The 20,913-nt window shown below is 36.0% G+C and overlaps 1 protein-coding gene across 3 annotated transcripts in view; it reads right to left on the reverse strand.

Annotated features, from left to right (window-relative positions):
• The window catches only part of KLHL2 (kelch like family member 2), a 56,387-nt gene that overhangs the window by 9,429 nt on the left and 26,045 nt on the right, over positions 1-20,913 (reverse strand). For all 3 annotated transcript variants that reach the window (XM_057375430.1, XM_057375447.1, XM_057375439.1), the window contains 4 exons: positions 12,669-12,831; positions 3,275-3,384; positions 1,787-1,903; positions 637-786 (listed from right to left, as the gene is read on the reverse strand). In XM_057375430.1, the coding sequence (XP_057231413.1) occupies positions 637-786; positions 1,787-1,903; positions 3,275-3,384; positions 12,669-12,831 (540 nt within the window). The remainder of the gene's footprint in view (positions 1-636; positions 787-1,786; positions 1,904-3,274; positions 3,385-12,668; positions 12,832-20,913) is intronic.

The raw sequence follows: 20,913 nt of genomic DNA on the forward strand, positions 1-20,913 counted from the left end.
AAGTAGATCCTGCTATATCATCAAATCCTACTGTGATTTCAAGTATGAGAATGTGGTGTCTATTATGTGTAATGGAACTGTGACCATCCATCACGTAACACCCTTATCTTGTTCTTCTAAGATAAATGTGCTAAATCTGCTGAATTGAATTACCTATTCTGTTATTGCAGTTGTCACAATAGTACTATGAGAAAACTTTTTTACTTCCCTGTAAAGGAGGAAGTATCTAGTGTTCATTTTTTGCTAAAGTGGACTAAAGATAGAATAAAAAGTGTCAACTCAGAAGCTTCAGTCATTCTTTGTTTGCTTTGGGGTTTTTTTAGGGCTTGGTTTTTTTTTTTTTTCTTCCAACAGGCTTATTTCTCAATAAATGTGTAATTCTCAAAAGCTGAAGCACTTTATTAAAAAATGTTTTCTGGAAGGGCAGTTAGTGGTGATGTTCTGTGTAGATGGGAAGCCAAACCACCTATATCATAAGTAGTATGGAATGTAAAGGTAATCACTTGTTATATTTTTGTGATATACAGTTCTGCTACAATTTTTTACAGCAATATCCCAAGAGACAGCCATGCTTTCATGAAAGCTTTTGAAATGAAGATTGAAATAGTAAATACATGGGAAAAATAAGGGTCTTACTTTTGGAAGGCTAGCGGGTGTTCTCAATTTTGTTCGTGTGCTTTTCATCAATGCTCGCTGCTCAGTCGGTARCARGTGATACTTCATAGCTTCAATGAGGTAATCTTTACAAGCACTGCTGTTCTTAACCAATATTTCCTCTTCAACTCTCTGTTTATTAATAGAAGTTTAATCAAGGTCTGAGCATGTTAAAGAAGTAAAACACAAATCACAATCCAAAGTGTAATAAAGCCTATGATCTATCACACAAATGGAGATTAATCTAATTTTTAAGATTATTTTTAACCAGGAGGACACAAATTTGTGTTGAAATGTGCAGTCACTAAAAAAAAAAAAAAAAATCAGAAGATGCTGATTGTTAATTAGCAAGTGGCAGAAACCATGTTAGGCAAGGTAAATCCCTTTTCTTCCAGCTGGGCATAATTTCTTGATTTTAAAATACAGACAGTACAAAACATTTTAAGAGGGCAGTAGTGAAGAATAGTTTAACAAACTAATAAACCACCCCAGAACAATAAAAACCACAACAGAACACAAAAAAAACCCCAAATTCCACCCAAAACAATCCACACAAAGTGGAGAATTGTATTACAAAACCACAATTTTTAAAATAAACACCTACCAACCTACTACTAATACCTACTAACCAATGTTAATACTGAAYTCATATTGTCAATCTTAAATATTTACCTGACAGCAAAATATCTAAATGAGTTATAAAATTTGAAAAAAATGTATTTTATTTCAACCAGGTAAAAGAACGTTTCCTTTGTCATTAATCCCTAATCAGCTTAAACAATAGATATAATTCTGAAGTTGAAAATTCACTAAGGAAAACAAATCCTTTATCAAAGATCGTATTAMCAATGAAACCTAGCCTGATGTCAGCGAATTACATTGATCAAATTCCTAGTGTGGTATGACACRCAGTCAGCCAAACAGAAAAATTACTTGTGCAAGTCATGCTCTACGTGGCAATTCCTCACCTCAGTGTGTTTGTGCACATGATTATGAGGCAGTGGTTGTTCGTTTACTTCTGTCATYACTAACATACTACATGACACTGTTTAAATTTAAAATTATCTATCTGGTATTAAAATAATGAACAGAAATGCTACATGCAGAATAATTAGTATTCCTTATTGCTTACCTGAACTAAATACTCGCGGGAAAGCAAAGGCAGCCGAACGTGCTCCATCAGACGTGCCATTAACTCCTGCCTTACATCTTTGTCATGGTTTACCCAGGCTATCACTGCTTCAAAAACCTTCCAAAAAACAAACAAATCAAGTGCCTTGACTTACAAGTTCATAAGCAGGAAAACATCAGTGTGTCTCCAAAAACAGTCTTGCTTATACTAAAACTCCTAACATAAGAACAGATGACAGCATATTTATCAACTACAAAATTATGAATTTGCATTATCTGGTCTCTTTATATATCTACTCCTCTACTGGTGTTTCAAGGCTAGCTGTGCTACATTGACAAAACACACACAGTGACTTCAGTGATACTGAAAATTAGACAAAGAAACAACACAGCAGCAGGAATATTACTGTGCTCATAATTTTCTTCCTTTCTTGGAGAACTGACCTGCCACATCACCATTCAAATGACTTATGATCTCTGAGTCTTACATGGGGAAGTGATCCTAAGCATGGKTTTGCCTCCATTGCACAGTAGCTCATCAGTCATTAGAGCATTAAAACCTTAATTATACTCAACAAAAGCAGCACCACATGTATCTAAGTGATAGAACCAGACCTTCGGGTTATTACAGGAACAACAACATGGCTTTGCTAGTTGCTGTTAAGCAGATGGTTCTTAGATTCAAAGTTTCAAAAGGGTTTTAACATGAAACACTACCTGACTGCACAAATGAATGCTTTTGAACACAATTTAGCTTCAYTTGAGTACAACTATATGGTCCTTTGAAAAAAGAAAAACAACTTATTTCAAATAGATCATAACTGAATTTTAAAAAGCTCAAAATGAATACACCCACAACATGAAAACCAATAGAGGTTTACAGAGWTGACCTGGGCTCACTGAAGGTTTCAAAAATGGCTTTAAAAGATTGAAATCTAAGCTAAATCTGAGCCAATACACATTAAACTCAGGCTAGGTAATACCAAGCTGCCTAGTCAYCTCCTCTGCAACCCACATTTGTTCAGTTAGGCTGAACAGCTCACACATACATACAGAGATTTAATACCTTTGTGGGACTGCTGATGTTAAAGTTAGCAAATGGCATATAATTGCTCTTCAAACTTTGAGTTATTTATCCCTTGGTAAATCAAAGTCCTGTGTATGTGACTCAGCATCTGTTCTGTTTGTTCTGCTTGAAGATTAGAAGGAATTTCCATTTAATGTGGTTTTGTTTTTCAGCTTTTTTTCCCCCAAAGAACAAAGGGTAATATGAGTTAATACAGTTTTAGGACTTTTAAGAGTTGAAACTAATTTTCAGCATCAGACTGACAACACTTTTGGGAAAAGTCCCTTAAACTTGAGCACAATACATGCCTAATTTCAYTAAGGTAACAGAACACATCCAAAAAAGTGTATAAGATCAATTATGAGCAAGCTTGCCCTTTCACATAAAAGGATAAAAAGAATAATGGGATACAGGTTGTCTTACCTTCTCCTCTGAGGMAATTGTGAGTTTGTCACTGGATATAAGACTGCACACCTGCTCTACACCAAGATTGAGGTATTCTTCACTAAGTACAACATCGGAAAAGTGCTGTTCTGTTTGGAGGAAAAGAAATACACTAAAATACAGTGCAACATGTGTATAATGAGYATTAAAGCAGCAGAGGAAAGCAGAAGAAAAGTCTTCAATATACATAGTATTTTACCCTATCTAGAAGCAATACTAGCAATTGACTTGAAACCTCTTCTGTAGGCTAAAGCTTGGGCTCACAAATAGCTTTTATATTTAAAGATTCTTTAACTGAAATATTGAACATTAAACACATTATACTAAAAGCATTATAGCAATTTTCAGATGCTTGCTTCATCTCAGTACTTGTCCTTGAGAATTACTTAAGTCTCATTGAGCTAAATTTGTACACAAAAACACAGAAAAAAGACTCCAGAGYCTCCATTATCTCTATGTTGTTGACAAGCATGTTTTAAACTTGTAGCTGGACATGAACAATGGTTGCTCATTAGAATCAACCAGCAGTGTCAAAAAAGTCATGTTGCATCTCTCTGAGCTTCTCCAAGGTCATAAAAATATTGCATATTGCAATCTCTACAACGTGCAGAAGGTATGTATTTTTCCTATTTTTTTTAAACCTCAACCTTAAATAAAACTGAAAAAATGTAATGTTTTCAAGCTGTCTTTCAGCTGCCCTCTCCCTTCCTTAAATTTGCTTTTTATGGCATTSTGTTTCTTAAAAAGAAGTTCCATTCAGTTAAATTATTTTCTCCCTTCTTCTGCTATTCTTAACAGAAGTTAGAAGTAGAAGGGACAGCTGTTACTAAGAACTTAAGAATTCTCTCAAAATTAGAATAAATTTAAAAGAGGCCAGCAAACATACTCAAACTAAAGAACATTTTCCAGCCTTTTCTATCACTCAACAAATACTACTATAACTATGACTCCATATTTGAGAACTTTGTCTAAGCATTTAAAAAAAGTTAAAGAATGCTGAATGCTCAGGAAGTCWAATTTTTCAGTTCAACTTTGCAGGGTACAACAGCTTTTTTTTGGATGCAGTCATCATCAGTACAAGTCCCTCTAATTCTGCAGCATTCTCTTATGATGGACAGGTTGTATTTTCTGCAGTACTTCAGGCAATAGGAAAGGAAGGTTGAGAGAAAATACTATTAATTTTTGTATGAATGCTGGTACTTTTCCAGTCTTTACAAATATTTTTATAACTGCTTGCTTTTCAGTTATATGCAGTTTCAGTTATATTCAGTTAATACATATGCAGTTTCTCAAGCTRAAGTAGAATTTTCTGAAGTATGCTTACTGAGATAAATATCTGATATGTTTTACTGTTTGCAAACAGTAATTTTGAGAAAGGCAATTTGCATAGATTACAATAAACTTATAAAATTATAGTTTTACAATAAAATCCAAAATTTCRGGTGACTGTCACAGACCAGTATGCCTGACTGTACTGAGAAGTTGAGTTCAGAAGCAAGCAGAAAGGGGAAGCAACACACATCCAAATCTCAAACAAATCTGAGGTGCTGAAGCATTGTTCATCTTTCCTGGAGAAATACAATGCAATAGTGGATCGCATCCAATGGGATATATTTCAAATACTTGGTTGATTTATAGACTCCTATATAAAAGTCTTGCTTTTTAAAAGTTGTTTTATATTTATGTCATGCACTAAACAGGAAGAGATGCAGCCTCTAAACCAGGAGAGTTAAAAGTTGAGAATTTTCCTGTTTTCATGCTAGAAAGAGAACTATAGAAGATAAACAAAAAATAAACAATACTTGAACAAGAACTGTTTGAATGTATGTCACCCTCTTAAGGCATAAAACAAAGCACAAGTACAAGAGGAGTGAAAAAGGGAGAAACTAAAGCAAACCATTCAGTCAACAGCTACAAATCCTCAACTGAATGAATTACAAACAAAAAAAGAAATAGAGGAGATTTCTGTATAAATTTTAGTCAACATAAAAGAGGTACAGTGAAATTACTTGTCTCATTAGAATTAGATCTCTTGTTGTCTAGGAGACCATTGTAACCCTGATGGAAAGATAACATTTGGGCAGAAGCCAATTGCAATTACAAATAAATGGATTATTTTAAAAATTTATAAACTGAAAAAAAACAAGGAAATGTAAAATCAATTAAATCCATCAATGGCAATTTATGTAATGCTGGTTCTAGTGTTGAAGATAGAAGGCTTTCTTTTATATAAAAATTATGCTTATGAAATTCAAAGTTTTTGCATCCTTTTAGCAAGAAGGGTATCAGCATCTTCAAAATAACACAATTCAATACTAAAATTTCAAGAAATCACACTTAGATCCTCTTTTCCCAATAACGATGAGAGAAAAATAGTACTGAGTGTCTGGATTATTTTGCCTTCTGGGTTAGGATTTGTATTATCTCATATTACTGCTCACATCCTGAAAGCTTCAACAATCTGGAGATATTAAAATCAAACATGATGAAATTTATGATTAAATGATTGAACATTTAATGCATCTGTCTCCTGTAAAAACTCAAATTAGCTTGTTTTCTATTTATTGCATTAGAGAGCTTACTTCTTTCTTTATGAACATCCCTTAAAGAAGCAAAGAGAGAGAACATCCCAGATGGAAGTTTCCATGAGAGAATAAAGTAATTATTTTTCTCAAATCAGAATTTTCCACACAGTATGCAACTTTGACAAATTTGTACTGGAATTCTGCCCCATTTCTTGCCTCTTTACCCAGAAATTGAAGCCAGCTGGCTCCAGAGTCTGGCAGCCTGGAAACAAGCTGGCTTAGGAGCTGCAGAGGCTTGGCTTCTAAATTCCCACTTCCTAAGCAAGTAGAGTCCTACTTCTTTATTATCAAGACTAAACTCTGTCTTAAAAAAAAAAATCCATTTTAGGACATTTCTAAAATATCTGTTCCAATTGCATATGAAAAACAGATTTTCACATTTTTGCAACTGAGTCAGTTTCTATCTGAATAGCTAAATATCTGTCCTTGTCTACCCTGTGCCAGCAGGATGGGACAAACTAAAAGATGTTTTTAACAACAGGAAAGGGGCTAGTAACAAAATGTTGGTCAGTACAATAAACAATGCCAGCATGCAGAGCATAGTAAGAAAATAGGAGCTGCAAATGTACCCCTTTTTGGTATTTGTTGCTATGAGTCTGGAGCTGTGTATTACACATGCACATGCAGCCAAAAGCACTTGACACCTCYTCTATCCAAAAAGCACACAATCTGGCCATACAGATATTGACATTAACTTCATACTTTTCACTTACATAGGAGGGAAAGCTACATCTGAAATCTGCACAGGACATTCTATGCTTTCAACATTTATGGATTAATTCACACTTTTTCACTCATTTATATACCTACAGTCAGAACAGATCGTCCCAAAGCCACATTAATGTGTATGGAAAAAAACTGCCACAGATAATCAGTGCCAGAGTCTGCAACTGGAAAAAGGAAAAACCTGCTCATATTCTCTAGATCTTTTTGTGACAGTAATTGAACAAATATTTATGTGTGAAACAAAATATCACAACCAAATACATTTGTAAGTATCTTTTTGTCAGTTTGGAACAACTATTTATATTCCACAAAACAACTGATGATATTTTTTAAAACCTAAATGGAGTACCTGCACCTTTCAATGTGATAATGCTACAAAACCAGCTGCAGCATCCCAGCACTTTCTGTTTCCAGTTGTTTGTGAACTGATAATCTATTGTTTTAGAGCAATGCACAGCATGGGAGCTTGGAAAGATCTAAGCCTTATGGTCATTTAAAAGAAAACTGACAGTTTCTCAAGCAGATGAAACAAAAACATTAGAAATAATTCCAGCTTTTAAAATCACAACTTCACTTCACAATGTCACATTGTGATTTTTTTTTCTTTGTTTTTTTGCTTGGGACAAAAGGTCTTTGCTAATGGCCTATTTTAAGGCACTGGTCAAAGAGGAGCCCCAGCATTGTCCAGAGGGATAGACACAAACTCTGCCAGTTGGAGAACCAGGAGTAGCTAAACACTGCAGAATCACATTTTTTCAAAAAGAAATCTTATTTATTTGTCAATTTTATGCTTAAATAACTGCTTTTTAGAACACTGAAATTCACAACAGCCAAGGCAACAGCAGCATAGCAACAGACGTTGCTACTCAGAATAGAATAGTAGGAAAGATTGTGACAACTACATCCTCTCCATCCCAGGCATACGGATGCACACAAGAACAGTCCACAGAAGACATGCAAGCTTCCAAGTCTTGCCAGGCCTCGAGTTTTAAGAGCACCAGAATCAAGAATGCTKTTATCCCACAGTCAAGTACAATGCAGCAATCCCTGCATCACACATGTGCTACCATGCCCTAACAAAAGAATCTTCAACATGCCAGCACAATGCTAAAAGCCAAAAAGGTTCACTGTGTCAAGCCTCAAAGGACACCTCTGCCACAGGTCATCCAAAGTCCATACTGCCCTATGTGGTGAGTGAAATACATTATTATTCTCTGGTTAAAACTCAGAAATATGTCAGGACCTGAGCTAGGGTCTCTTTGGTCCATGATGGCACACCCCTCTTCATTAAAAGGCTTTACCAATTCATCTTCAGGTTGTACATAACATTACAACAATTACATAGGGCACCATTTTCCCAGGAAAAAATGTTATTTTGTGAACATCCTATAACACTACGTAAGACATATCCCAGACTAAAACTGAGGACAGACTAGCAGTGTTCATGCCACATCTCTTCCTAAGAATCTCGCACAAGAAGGATGAGAGGCCTCAGGTGTACACAGCCTCCAAATGTAACAAGACTCAGAGCAGGATTGCTTTCTGAAACATCATGACAACAGGTGGCATCTTGATGTTTAATTGCAACACAGGCTCATTCCAAGTAACCTGTACCAATTGTCCACTATTTTCAGATCACTCTATAGGCATCACAGGTACATGTAAATGACTCTTCTAGAAATCTCACACTCTGCTAGAGAATGACCAAGCCATCATAGGAATTAGGAAGCTCTAATTTTAATRGATATTCTCGTTCCCACTGGAAGTTTGAGAGTTTCACTTTTCTAATAACTTCTGAACCATTGGCATCCACGTATTTTTATGTTATCATTGTCTATTAGCAAAACTATTTCACTGCCTCTTTTTCCTAAATATAAAATAGTAAGTGTAACCAAAATAAAGACTGGGAGAAATTAAAAATCAAAATGCTTTTCATTTTATAATAATCCTCTTCTGTACTCTTTCTAGTTTCTGGAACATTAATCCCAAAATGTGTGCCCTGGGAGTTAAGCTGCATGTGATACAAGGCTTAACTCTGAAATGGCACAGCCATGTATTTTTGGCTCAGACTTTTGAGAAAATTTTTTCCAGTTGTAAGAAAGCTGTGACAAAGTACAAGTACGAAGAGCCATTTGAGATAAGAACAGAGGGAAAAAAGAAGCCATGATGGCTGAAATACAAGCAATAAGTAGCCTGAAAATTCAAGAGGAAGAACATTGACCTGAAAAGGTTTRAAACTGTATGAAAGAAAGTCAGGGTTTTGGCAGACAGAAATTCAGTAAGACTAATGATCAGCCAATTCCAAGGAGGGATGAAGGCCAATGCTTGCCCCCGAATCCTTTTATCAGGATACTGAGCATTCTGRTGCTCAACCTAATATCTTGCATGTCCCAACTAGGACCAACAAATAGCTTCCCTCCTCTTTGCACTTGCCTGTATCCTGCTTGCARAGACTCTCTGAGCACAGCAAAGGATGCCTGAACAAAACGGCCCAGGGAAGGAGAGTTATCAGGTGGACACAGTTCCTGTGCTCTCAAAAAACATTTAACTAATTCTGCACGCAGGGTTTTGCCTGGGTCTTAGAATTTATATTTCTAGAAAGTAATCTATATAAATAGATTATAGCTTCAACTACTAAACTGAACAAAGAAGTTGTTAGGAGGTTCATTTTAGAAGTAACTAAGGCGCAGTCAGAACAGAATTTGGAAAAAATAATTTGAAACTCAAAATTAAGCAACAGCTGTTCAAAATGTGTTCCCTGAAACAATAAATATCTGAACATTAATTACTAAATTTGTGTCTTGCTTCCTGTTGCACAAAAGGTAAAAAAGATAGCAACTTTCTGGATTTGATATTGTATTACTCAAAGAGGACAGGATTTAATTAAAACTTTTTTCACAGATGTCTAAATAGAAATATCACAGTCATTCAGTCATGWACACATCACAGCTTCTTGAGTAAGGTACGCATTACAAAAGCTAGGTCTTTCAAAAACAAACTGAAAAGCTTTTGAATTTTTTTAATTGATACATCAATCATTCTTGATAGAAATACTGTAATCTCCCTCAAGTTTTAAAAAAATCTGTACCAGAAAACAGAATTTCTAGGAATGAAGATGATTGAAAGCGTTCATCAAAGTCCTTGCCTTTCTGAGGTCTAAATTTACTGAAGTAATAAAAAGCCTATTATTTGGACATGTGAGTTGAAGCACTTAGTGCTCTATTTCAAGAAAATTTTCGATTTTAACTCTGTACTAATTGTTAATGATGCTAATTGGTCACTGTACATTTCAGGAAAGTTAYAAAAAGCAATGCAGTCATATGTATTTCTTCTACAGCCTTTTCAGGGCATTTAAATTTTAATTCTTAAGTATTGCTCTTATTCTCAGCCTGTCAGTGCTATGGATTAAGGAAGGCAGTGCAGAGAGGGGACCTGACTGTGCACCCTGACTATAYACAGCATATTTATCTCAAGAGTAAGAACAGCATGTGCAGTGCTTTAAAATCCACCCCACAGGTAGAGTGAATACACAGCAGGAGTTGAGCTGGCAGCTTGTCATACAGGTCAGCAGTACTCCAAGAATATGATGACAATAAAGGAAGCTTCTGGAGGGAATTTGACAGAAATGGAAGGTGGTTTRGTTACAGACGAAAGAGAAGGTTGGTACCAAGCACGAAAATAGTAGTGAGAGGGACAGATGAAATAAAGCATTTACGTGAGGAAATTGTGCTGAACTGAAAAACCCAAGGATGGRAGGCTGGAGTTTGATCCAGGAGGAAAAGGAACATTGCAAAAGTAGTAAAATAACCTTAGCAAACAGAGAGGAAATTATGGCAGAGATGGATTTAATTGCAGCAAACAGAAATGTAGAGCAGATTTGGTAGGGAGGGAGGAAACAAAACAGAGCAACACGCAWCTGGGTACTTTGGAGAAAATGGCCAAGGAGAGTTCAAGTTCTCAAGTTTACAAACCGGAATGACTGGGAGAACACTCAAATCACCATGAGGGGAAGGCAGGGAGAAGGGACAGATGACAAAATGGAAAGCAATTCAGTTTTTCTAAACCTGAGTAGAAATGAGACATACAATAGACAACTGAAAAGACAAGAAATGATCTGTGACTGGGCAGACAGTGCAAGTTGCACATAAGGAAGCATATCTGAAAGTCACCCTCAACCTCTGACAACCCATGACTTCTCAATTTACAAGCTAATTTGTCTTACACTCTGAACACTTACAACCAAAGCTCTAATCAAAGTATACTGTTTCACTGGTTAATAAGTTAAACCTTATAAAACAGGAGGTTTTTTCACACAAAAAACTTACACAAAAATTTTGCCAATTTTGCTAAGAAGAAATTCCTTAGTATTGTATGTTCAGGCTCAACTCCAGCATCAAAACACCAAGACACTCTACACACAAAAGAAGATCATTGCTCCTTAAAYAAATTAAAAGCCTTAGTTTTGGATATAATGCCATGCTACAAATGTACAAGCTTTTACAATATTTTGTTTTGGTTTTTGTCAGTTACATTTTGCAACCTTTTTTGGCATCAAAAGCAGTCAAACAAGGTTTTCATCCAGTATTTATAATACATAATCCAGAAAAATTACCAATTCAGTAATATACTTTCTGAAACTACATGTATATCAGCTTCCAACAGCAAAAAATGTATTTGGAATATTAAAGAAAAAAAATTATTTGCAGATTCATAAAAGCATAAGCTTAAAAGGACTTCAACTCAACTAGTTTTGCACATGTACATGATTTGAATCAACTTGAATYAGAAGTTAGATTCCCCTGTTTTCTTACAGCTGCCTAACAATGGAAAGACCATAGTAAGCCATTTGACAATCAGCTTGTCTGATCTCTGTTACTTTTAGAGTTACATTTTTCCCTTAATATCTGAAATTACTTTAAAAATATCTCGCAAGTTAAGCTTACTCACTCTCAGTCATTTTTATGCACAAGAAGATTTCAATTCCTTCTCATCCTCCCAACATTTTAGTTTACTGACTGAGAGGACTCTCATCCTCACTGTCATTGTCACAGATCTGTCTGTTTACTAATGTTCATGTTAGACTTCCTTGGATTCACTTCAGCCTGTTTGCATCTATCTTAAAGTGTGGTTCAGCACTCGTCTCTGAGGCCTCACAGGCACCAAGAAAAAGAGAATTTTTTTTCCTGCTATTCCCAATTACATCACTACAGTTACTTCACCACAGAACCCATTTTTTTTCTTATTAACAGCAAGCAAAATGAGAACCTAATTTTCAAAATATTAAGACTTGACATGGACCAATCCGCTTACAAATATGAATAACACAGTCTTCAATGTGTTAGGCATACATGCACACCATAATAACGTACTTTGAGTAATAAAAAAGTCCATAAACATTTTTTTCTGAAAAAACATATAAAGATCCAATGGCAAGTTCTCTACATAGAAAATAGAATTTTATTGGTTGAACTGTATTGTTATTTAGAAGGTGCACTTCTGTCTACACTATGTCAAGGTAGTAGAATAAGACTATTTCCTTTATAGTAGGAAATTTCAAGTCTTGGGGTAGATGAGCAGGATTTTCAGAAGGTAAGTTGATAACATAATACCCAACATTACATTTCTTTCTTCTTTGCCTGTGCAGTTCAGGGGCTACACCTCCTCCCAATGCCTTTTTCTTATTTCTTCCCCCATGTAATTCCTACATCCTTTGACTTGTGGTAGTTGTCAGATTTTTAATTCTTCTTTCCTGATTTCCTCCCCTAAGTGACAGTGAAGAAATTTAAACAGGGAACTTGTTTCTGGATTACAAATGGCTTGGACCCTGCAGAGTCACAACAGTCTGTGAAGATGCTACTCCACTCAGCTTAAATACAACTATGGTCCAGCCAGCACATTTTGTTTCTCTTGAAGACATTCATATCAAATCTCCTGTTTCATCAGGAGATACATGTCTGCAATATCCTGGATAAAATTTGCTCTCTTCTGGATGGGGTTGGGTGGCAGGGAACCCACCCACACTGACAGATATCCAGCTGAGTGCTCTGCTAATGATAACTTGCCTGCATATGTGTTGGCCTTGCTCAGGAGATCTGTGCATGCATGCATGTCAGCAAAAGCACGAATCCCCAGGCAGTTGATAGGATGAAGTTGGGATTCCAAGAACTCACAGCAAGTCCTTTTCACATCCTGCAGTTGCAAGAGACCAGCTGCTGGGAGCAGTACCTGTTAAGAAGAAACAGTTGGTTAATGTCCCAGTTCAGTTCTGAGCTTATACAAGAGTATTGTCAATATTAAGAAAACAAAATAAACCAATAAAAAAACAAGACTAAAACAGACAGGAARATTTTAGCATTAGGCAACTGAAGAAGTTAAAACCCAACATGAGCATGACTTTACCTACCGAAAGATACTTCAAGTAACAATCAACATCTCTATGATCTTGTTCACTGGGGAAATCATTCCACAAAGATACTTCAAGTAACAATCAATATCTCTATTATCTTGTTCACTGGGGAAATCATTCCACAAACTATAACTCTCACACTTTATCTAAACTCTTCCCAATATTCATCCACAAATTCCCTTCCTACTGTTCCCAGCACTCCATAATTACATCTAATTTCCAAGCCTTTAATGTTAGGTATTCCTTTAAAAGAAGGTTTCCTAGACTATGATAGATATGTAAATGTCATTTGTATGGAAGCATTGGACACTGTACCATCTTTTTCTTAGCATCAAAAATAAGCATCTTTATGCAAGTGATTCCAGTAAGTACAGAATTCAGCCTCCACAGAAATCTGTGACCTTCGTAGAAGAATGATAATTCAGGCATGTCCCGCAATCAGTATAGACAGGAAAAATGAAAGATCATACATCTAACAAGAGTTTGATTTGAATATCAAGTGTTAATGAAAAAGAAATGAAGAAAAGACACAAATGTGATTGCACTGAGATACACAGTATTGCTAGGCAAAATAGTTAAAAATTAGTTTAAATCTTAGATAATTCTTGAAAATATTAAATAAGTCAATAAAGTAAGTGAAGAAGATCTGCATGTAATAAGCATAAAAGTAGGTGCCACACAATTCAAAASAAATTTAGTAAGTTAAAGGTTGTTAAGTACAAGGTTGCAACAGTACAGTGAACTTATACTATTTTAGCATATGTTTATGTAAATGTTAAGACAATGTTACTAATACAATTTATATTACCAGAACTGAAGTATGATTAGTTACAACAGTGAGTAAATAAATTCATTTGATAGTTAATTCTATGATAAGATATAATCATTAGCTTACAAAGCAAAAATCAATGCTAGAAATGTACAAGTGTTTATTTACACAACTTGTGCCAATGAAGCAAACATTTCACACCTGCTCACAAATTCAGTAACTAATTCAAGGAGAGTCCTAGATAATATTAGGCATGTTATCAGCATAGTTGAGCAAATAATTCTGAGAACAATCCCTGACTGCATAAATGGATTTAGTAGAAAAATATGTAAAATCATCATCAAATCAGAATACAAAGCGGAAAGGTGAAATTTGAGGATGGCATGGAAAAAATAATTTTTGTATGCACAGTCATGCTGGCATACTTATATGAACAGTACAGGAATGTTACAAGAACCAGACCATTCTTCTTTATGGGAAATCTTCATCAGTTCTCAGATCATTGTAACTGAGTTTACAAAATGAGAGATTTCAATACATTTTAGTTACCAGAAAACAAAATATTCACATCTAAATGTATTTTGCATTCTGCTACAAAAAGGGAAAAGAGAGGCAAAGTGCATCAAATTTATCTTGTTGAATTATACATTGGGCTTTGGTTACTAGGCAACAAGAGCTGTGATAACATCTAGCTATTTTCMTTTGTACCTATAGAACTGTTGGTCTGAAAGCCATAACAAACTGCTTTCAAAAATACAGTTCCATCACAGTCAGAGTCACTCTGCTGAAACCAGGGACAGGACTAAAGAGGGAAGAAATACCAAAACAACCCAAACTCCTCACAAATCCATAAGAAGAAGAAGAAGAAAAAAAAAGACTACATTAAAACTGCAGTACAGATTAAGTTTAACTGCTGCTGTCTCTAAACTGGTCAGTTATAGCTCAGATTTATTTCCAAAAATAGCCAGTAGAGGGTATCATAACTTTCCTTTAAAGATCAAAAATACTGTAATGCGCATACTGCTTTGTACCGCAAGAAATGCAGAGGTGAAAAAAAATCTCTGATTGCTTGTTCTATGAAAATGTATTCTCATCATGGCTATTTTTTAATATAATCAAAGAAAACTGAACAGATTATTATTACTGATGGCAATTAAGAAATTAAGTATTCTCCTTCTTTGTGTCAAAATTGTGGTGATGAATCTCGGAATGACTGCTGGATTTTCTAGAGCAAATGATTTAACCCTCACGAGCCTATGAAGACTCTTCCCTGGTTATTTCTTTTTGGTTTTCCTTCCGCAGTGACATCTCTATTCCCAAACCTCTGTGTACCCACCATGCCAAATACATCTTTCCAGCCCCACCAAGACAAAAAGGACTGTGACCAGGTGCAAGTGCTTGTTTTAAAATAACAAGCAAGGTCACCTGCACAATCAGAAGGSACCCACTTAAGGCCTGAAACTTGGGTCCACATTTTCACTGGAGTAGATTCAAGCCTTTCACGATAACTCAATGAGATCATCAGCCTGTATCTGAGGCTCCTGCTCTCTCTTGTGGCCCTTCAGGTCAATTAATAACAATTAATTATTCCTGCAGCTTTTCTCCTTCTTTTTTTTTCCTGACAGCATTATATGACTGTGTTCATCTTTGTGCAGCTGGACACATTCAACTCATGTGACCAAAACATGTGTGCTGAGCTTTGAAGTGAGGAGCAGCTGGTACAGGCTRCTCCAGGTACCTGTGGCCCATCAGCACATTTACAACAGTCCCAAGGAGATCCAGCCTGCCTGACTGATGAAAAAACCTCCACAAGGGAAGAAGGCTGAGAGGAGATGGGCAAGAGTTATGAACTCAGGGAAGAAATGGAACAATGAGCGTCAAGTGGCAGAAAGGAAGTCAAACTTATCCCCACATAAGGGGGACTGCAGGGTAACTTTTGCTTTAGATAGGTGGCTGTACAGTAAGCTATCAGGTTATGCAAACAGCCTTTTCTAAAATAATTAATAGCCTAAAAGGTCTTCCCCAGGTAGCCAGGCCAGCAGGGGGAGAAGTACCTGTGTGACCTGTGTGACCTGACGGCTCAGTCACACAGAATGTGTAAAACTGAAAAAGCACCAGGGGTTCTCACGAGAGCAACAGGCTTGAGATGGCTCTAGCTCACATATTCCTTCCTGGTGAACTAGAGATGCCCACCATCCTGACAGTGGCATATGAAGATCACCAATGGGAATGGTGACCCAAATGTATATTTCAGCTGCTGTATCATGTTTGTGTTGTGATTTCAGCATATGGCAGCATGTCTCTACTAAATCAAACCATATCACCATGTAGAACCAAGTATCCTCCAAAGAGTAGTTTTCATGTCAAATATTAGACCCCCCTTCTGGACTATCCAGAAGAAGCTGGTCAGAGCAGCTGTCCTGGAGTGCCTCCATACCAGACAAGGGTGCTCATCCTGCCTAAGGGCTGCTAGATGACCTGACAGGCACAGCCCCTTGGTCGGTGCCACTTCCTGAACACACAAGTGTGTACTGCTAGTTGAGAATGGGAGAACAAATCCAGTGGAAAGAGCCACCAAGATGATCACAGGGCTGGAGCAAGTGATATTACAAGGAGAAGCTAAGAAAATTGAGTTTGTTCAGTCATAAAAGAAAAAAAAGGGAGACTTTATTACAATCCACAGCTACCTAATGTGAGGGTAGAGAAGAATAAGCCAGACTCTTCTTGAAGATGCATCGCAGTAGGATAAGGAAAAGTAGAAACACAGGAAAATCAGACTGGAAAAAAATGGAATTAGGTTGGTTTTTTTCTGTTTTGTGCTGTGTTTTGTTGGGTATTTTTTAAATYGTGAGGCTGGTTAAGCCCCAGAAGAGGTTGCCCCAATCAGCTGTAGAATCTCCATACCTGGGAGATACTAAAAATTCAGTGAATTTTCAGCCCCTCAACCTGCTTTAAAAAAAACTCACTGAAAAGCAAAATTCAAATTGATTAAAGCTTTCTGCCTGTTGATTTAAATCAATTTGATCCAGTAATTTTATATYTGTCTAAGCTGTCCTCTTTGCACTCCATTTTGTACCATAAGGTTCTCATAGACTGACCACAMAGTGATAGCTGACATAAGAAGATGCTTAATGCAATATTTTCACCTCCACTGTTTTTAAATTTCTTGGATTCTTCTTATAATTTCTGCCAGAAATATATATCTTAATTCAAATTGACACCCACCAAAATCACATTAAGATCAGTATCATGTCAATATGAAAATAGYGAAAGATCATATCACAGTTTTTGAAAGCAAGATCCCACAACATAAATAAACCCAAAATTTCTCAGAACACTGAAACACTTTTCAAGTAAGTAAGCCAATAAAAATCAGAGCAGTGTATGCSAAGAGAATTGAATAATGTGCTGTCGAAAATAGAAAAATTCCATTCTTTACTGCATGGAGAGGAAAGAAAACACATCTGTAACATCAGGAAAGACACTAATCTAGGAAAGCAGATGCATGACAATCCGAACACACTACAATAAAACAGAAGCACACAGAAGAGTAAGTCACATCCTTGCTAATCATAGAAACTGTGTATTTTCAGTTACCACATTAAAATGAAATAAATTTCAGAAAACAGCAGTTATGTTAATGCCTGTAATAAAAGATCTTAAGGAAACAGATTAAGGTTTAACATTTATTTCTAAATTTTAAAWAACCATTTCAGCAAACTAAACTCCTTTGTTTGTTGTTTACATTATCATAACATAGGGAAGAAGGAAAATTACATAATGGTTAAAGATAATTGAAATTATCTTATTTTTTCCTCATCTATATGCATCTGTGCTGTAATTAAAACTGTGGTTTGTAACTGAAGTGTAGTCTAAATTCTAGTGAAATCATTCAGCACAGCATTTAAATTAYGCTATTTAGGAATATGCATACAAAAACACTAAAATAGACACAAATATTTTAAGGCATCTGTGGGATAAAAAGTGGAAGTTTCAATTTTGGAAAATTCAACCCTGTTTGAATTTCTGCATGAACACATGTGCATATTAAGTGCAGTGTTCCAGTGTTAAAATACCAAAATAAGAGGCTGCACTGGGGTTAAAGATGTGCATGAGCTGCAAGTTTAGAACACGATCTCACAAATCTTATGAAGTACACCTTCTGGATATCCTAACATTCTCAAGGCTATTGCACAATGAAGACATGGATGTATCAATTTTTCCTTTAGCCTAATGAGCCTCGTGCAACTAAAGTCAGGTGCAGGTGGCAGTTTCCTAGTAGCACAAGAAGGTATTGTCCTGCTAATCACGAAACAGTTCTATTCCTTCACATACCCTTTGTACTAGACATAAATTGAAAGAGCACCACTTCAGTAGAAAATAATTAAATAATCATGAAAATTTAATATTTTAAATGATTGACATTTAAAAATTTTAAGCAGCTCCCAACTTGGAAATCAGTGTGACAGATTAAAATGGAATATATAGAAAAAGTAACTGTTTTACATATCTGCTTTTTAACCTGCATCATAATCTGTACTTAAGAGCCCACTTCATTTAGTGACATGCAATTGATAGGAAGTAACCAATTCACTCAAAAAGCAGCTTTTGAAGAGATACCATCTTAGAAGATTAGTCTGAATGAACTACTAATTATTAATTAAAACATCAGCTACAGAGGTGGTTTTTTTGTTGTTTTCTTGGGGTTTTTTTCTGAAGGGGAGAGGTAAGGGAGAGATTTGGGATGTAATTAGTGGTTGCAGGAGTGCAGAAACAAGATTCATGAAGCAAATGAAATAATAGAAGAGCCACTTATTCAAATAAAACACCATAATGAGTGGTGTTCATCTGGTCTACATGCAGTCTTGCTTGGCTTCAGGATTCTCCTACATTTTCTTTACCAGAACAGTGCCTTAACTACCAGTGCATTTTGGCATAAGCTTTCACAAAAGAGAGACAGATTGACACCTAGTCTGATGGTTATTTTTGTTAACAGTCAGAAGCTTAGCCTTTCATATCCTTTTCTTCTCTCAAAAGGTAACGGCAATAGAAATGAAACATCCTCTCACTTGAAGTGACACATCTTGAACCTAAAATAATTTTAGTTCAAATTTTAGATTTTTTTTTCAGTGAAAAAAAAGTAGACATTTTTATTTGATAGGAACAAGATTCTTGAAGTTTGGCCCCTGAATTTAAGTATGTGCAGAGGAAGTCATCTAAAATGAAAGCTCAGAATCCTTCATCACACTTTAATCAATTCAGTGTTTAGAAGATTACACAGCTGCATAAAAACACCTTCATATTTTCTAAGGGACRGCATAATTTAAATGAGACAAACTCAAGTCTGAACAAAGCCACTTCTGATATTGTGTCATTCAGGAACTGGACAATTTGTTYTTTAATTATGGAAGCTGAAGTGTTACCCAGTGAAATCATATAACATAGCTCCTCTGCAAAAGGATTAGAAGCATCTGAAAAGATTTAAGGAGGCAGGATAACGTAACTCGCACTCCATGGTCTGCTTGCTTTCTGTAAAAGCTGACCCACATAAAGAATCGCTGCATCAGCTGACGCTCGGAGCTTTCCGTGAGCTTCAGCTGCAGGACTGAACTGCAGCATCYCACACCTCCAGCACCACACCACCCTCAGCCTCAGACCCCTCTGACACTCACAAGGACTTTGGGGATGCCAAACATTACTATGATGGAACGATTTTTAAAGGATTGCCTAAAACTGAATAATAAAGGGTTGACAAAAGATTTTAAATGTTCATTTGCTGTTTCCTAAAGTATCCAACAAAAACCTTCGAAGAGGCGGGGGGAGGGAGGAGGAAAGAAAAAAAGAATTGTTGGTTTGCTGGAGTTTTTGGTAGGTTACAGACTGACTAGTAACAAGCCAGGTTTGTTGTCCTAGTATAACTGAGCATTTTCCGGCAATTTAAAAGAGAGGGCGTGACATATCATTTACAAAATCCTAAACCTGGGCAGGAAAYAAATAGCAATATAACTGGGGTAGTAGGTTGTAAACCTCTGTTTTACTATTGGTACAGAAGATGCATCTATCCTACCAAGTGTTAAAGTAATGCAAAACCAAGAATTAAGKACAACAGAAATAGCATGAAGTAGAAATGATTTCTCTGTGTGGTGCTTATCTTCAATAAAAAAATTATGTCAAGATTAACATCTAATAAGCAGCAAATGGTCCTTCAGTGGACTCAAAAYGCATTTGATTACTTCAAGCTTTTACCATTATAATTATGTTTTTGTAGTTTATTAAGATAATCTTTTACTTATCATTCAATTTCCTACAACAGACCATAATTATATTCTAGAAATGTCACAGAGGACTTCCTCAAAAAAAAAAAAAAGGCATTAGGCTTAGTGACAAATTTCATGAATGCTTTAATCAAGATGTTGTGCTTAAAAAATACAGGTATGTAGAGCCAGCCTTTCCAAAGAAAATAGCATCTTCAGCTTTCCATTTGATTTCTCTTTTCAGATAAAGGTTTAGTACATATATTTCATGATTTCAAACATGACCAATGTCTGGAAAACAGAAACATTTTCAAGGAAGCTCTGATTCCACTTCCAAAATTCCATCTTATGTGTTGCAGCATCCTCCTGAACCTACTTGCAAATAAGAGAGGTCAAGTGTAGAGTGTCTTTAAGTAACTTAATTTACTCRTAATAAGCACCTTGAATTTCACAGAGAGGTGGACAAGCACACAGGCATTCATTTGAGCAAACAACCTCTGTGCTTTATGTTGGCAAGTGCTACTTTTCAGGTTTTGCCACAGGGAGCTTTATGATCACACAGAGAATTAGAGACACGGATGCCTACAGTAAAGGTCGTAGTTGAGAAAAAAGTAGCTGCTTTCATCCTACTTGACACAGAATAGTCTCTAACACAGACTAGCAGTGTGACGATTTCAAAGACTCACAAAAGTTATACAAACTTTCAGTCTGAGAAKGCAGTTTACACACCTTAATTATTAATGTTTAGCTAAGGGGCAACCACATCCTAGCAAGGCAAGATGTTTCAGAACCAGAAAACTTGTGATGTCAGTCCTGATTACTTCTAATCTACCTTATGGTCATTATTTATGATACCCTTTTTTTCTCATTTTCTCTCT

The sequence above is a fragment of the Malurus melanocephalus genome, unplaced genomic scaffold (genome assembly GCF_030028575.1).
Source record: "Malurus melanocephalus ecotype Western Australia unplaced genomic scaffold, MMel_1.1 scaffold_9, whole genome shotgun sequence".
NCBI lineage: Eukaryota > Metazoa > Chordata > Aves > Passeriformes > Maluridae > Malurus > Malurus melanocephalus.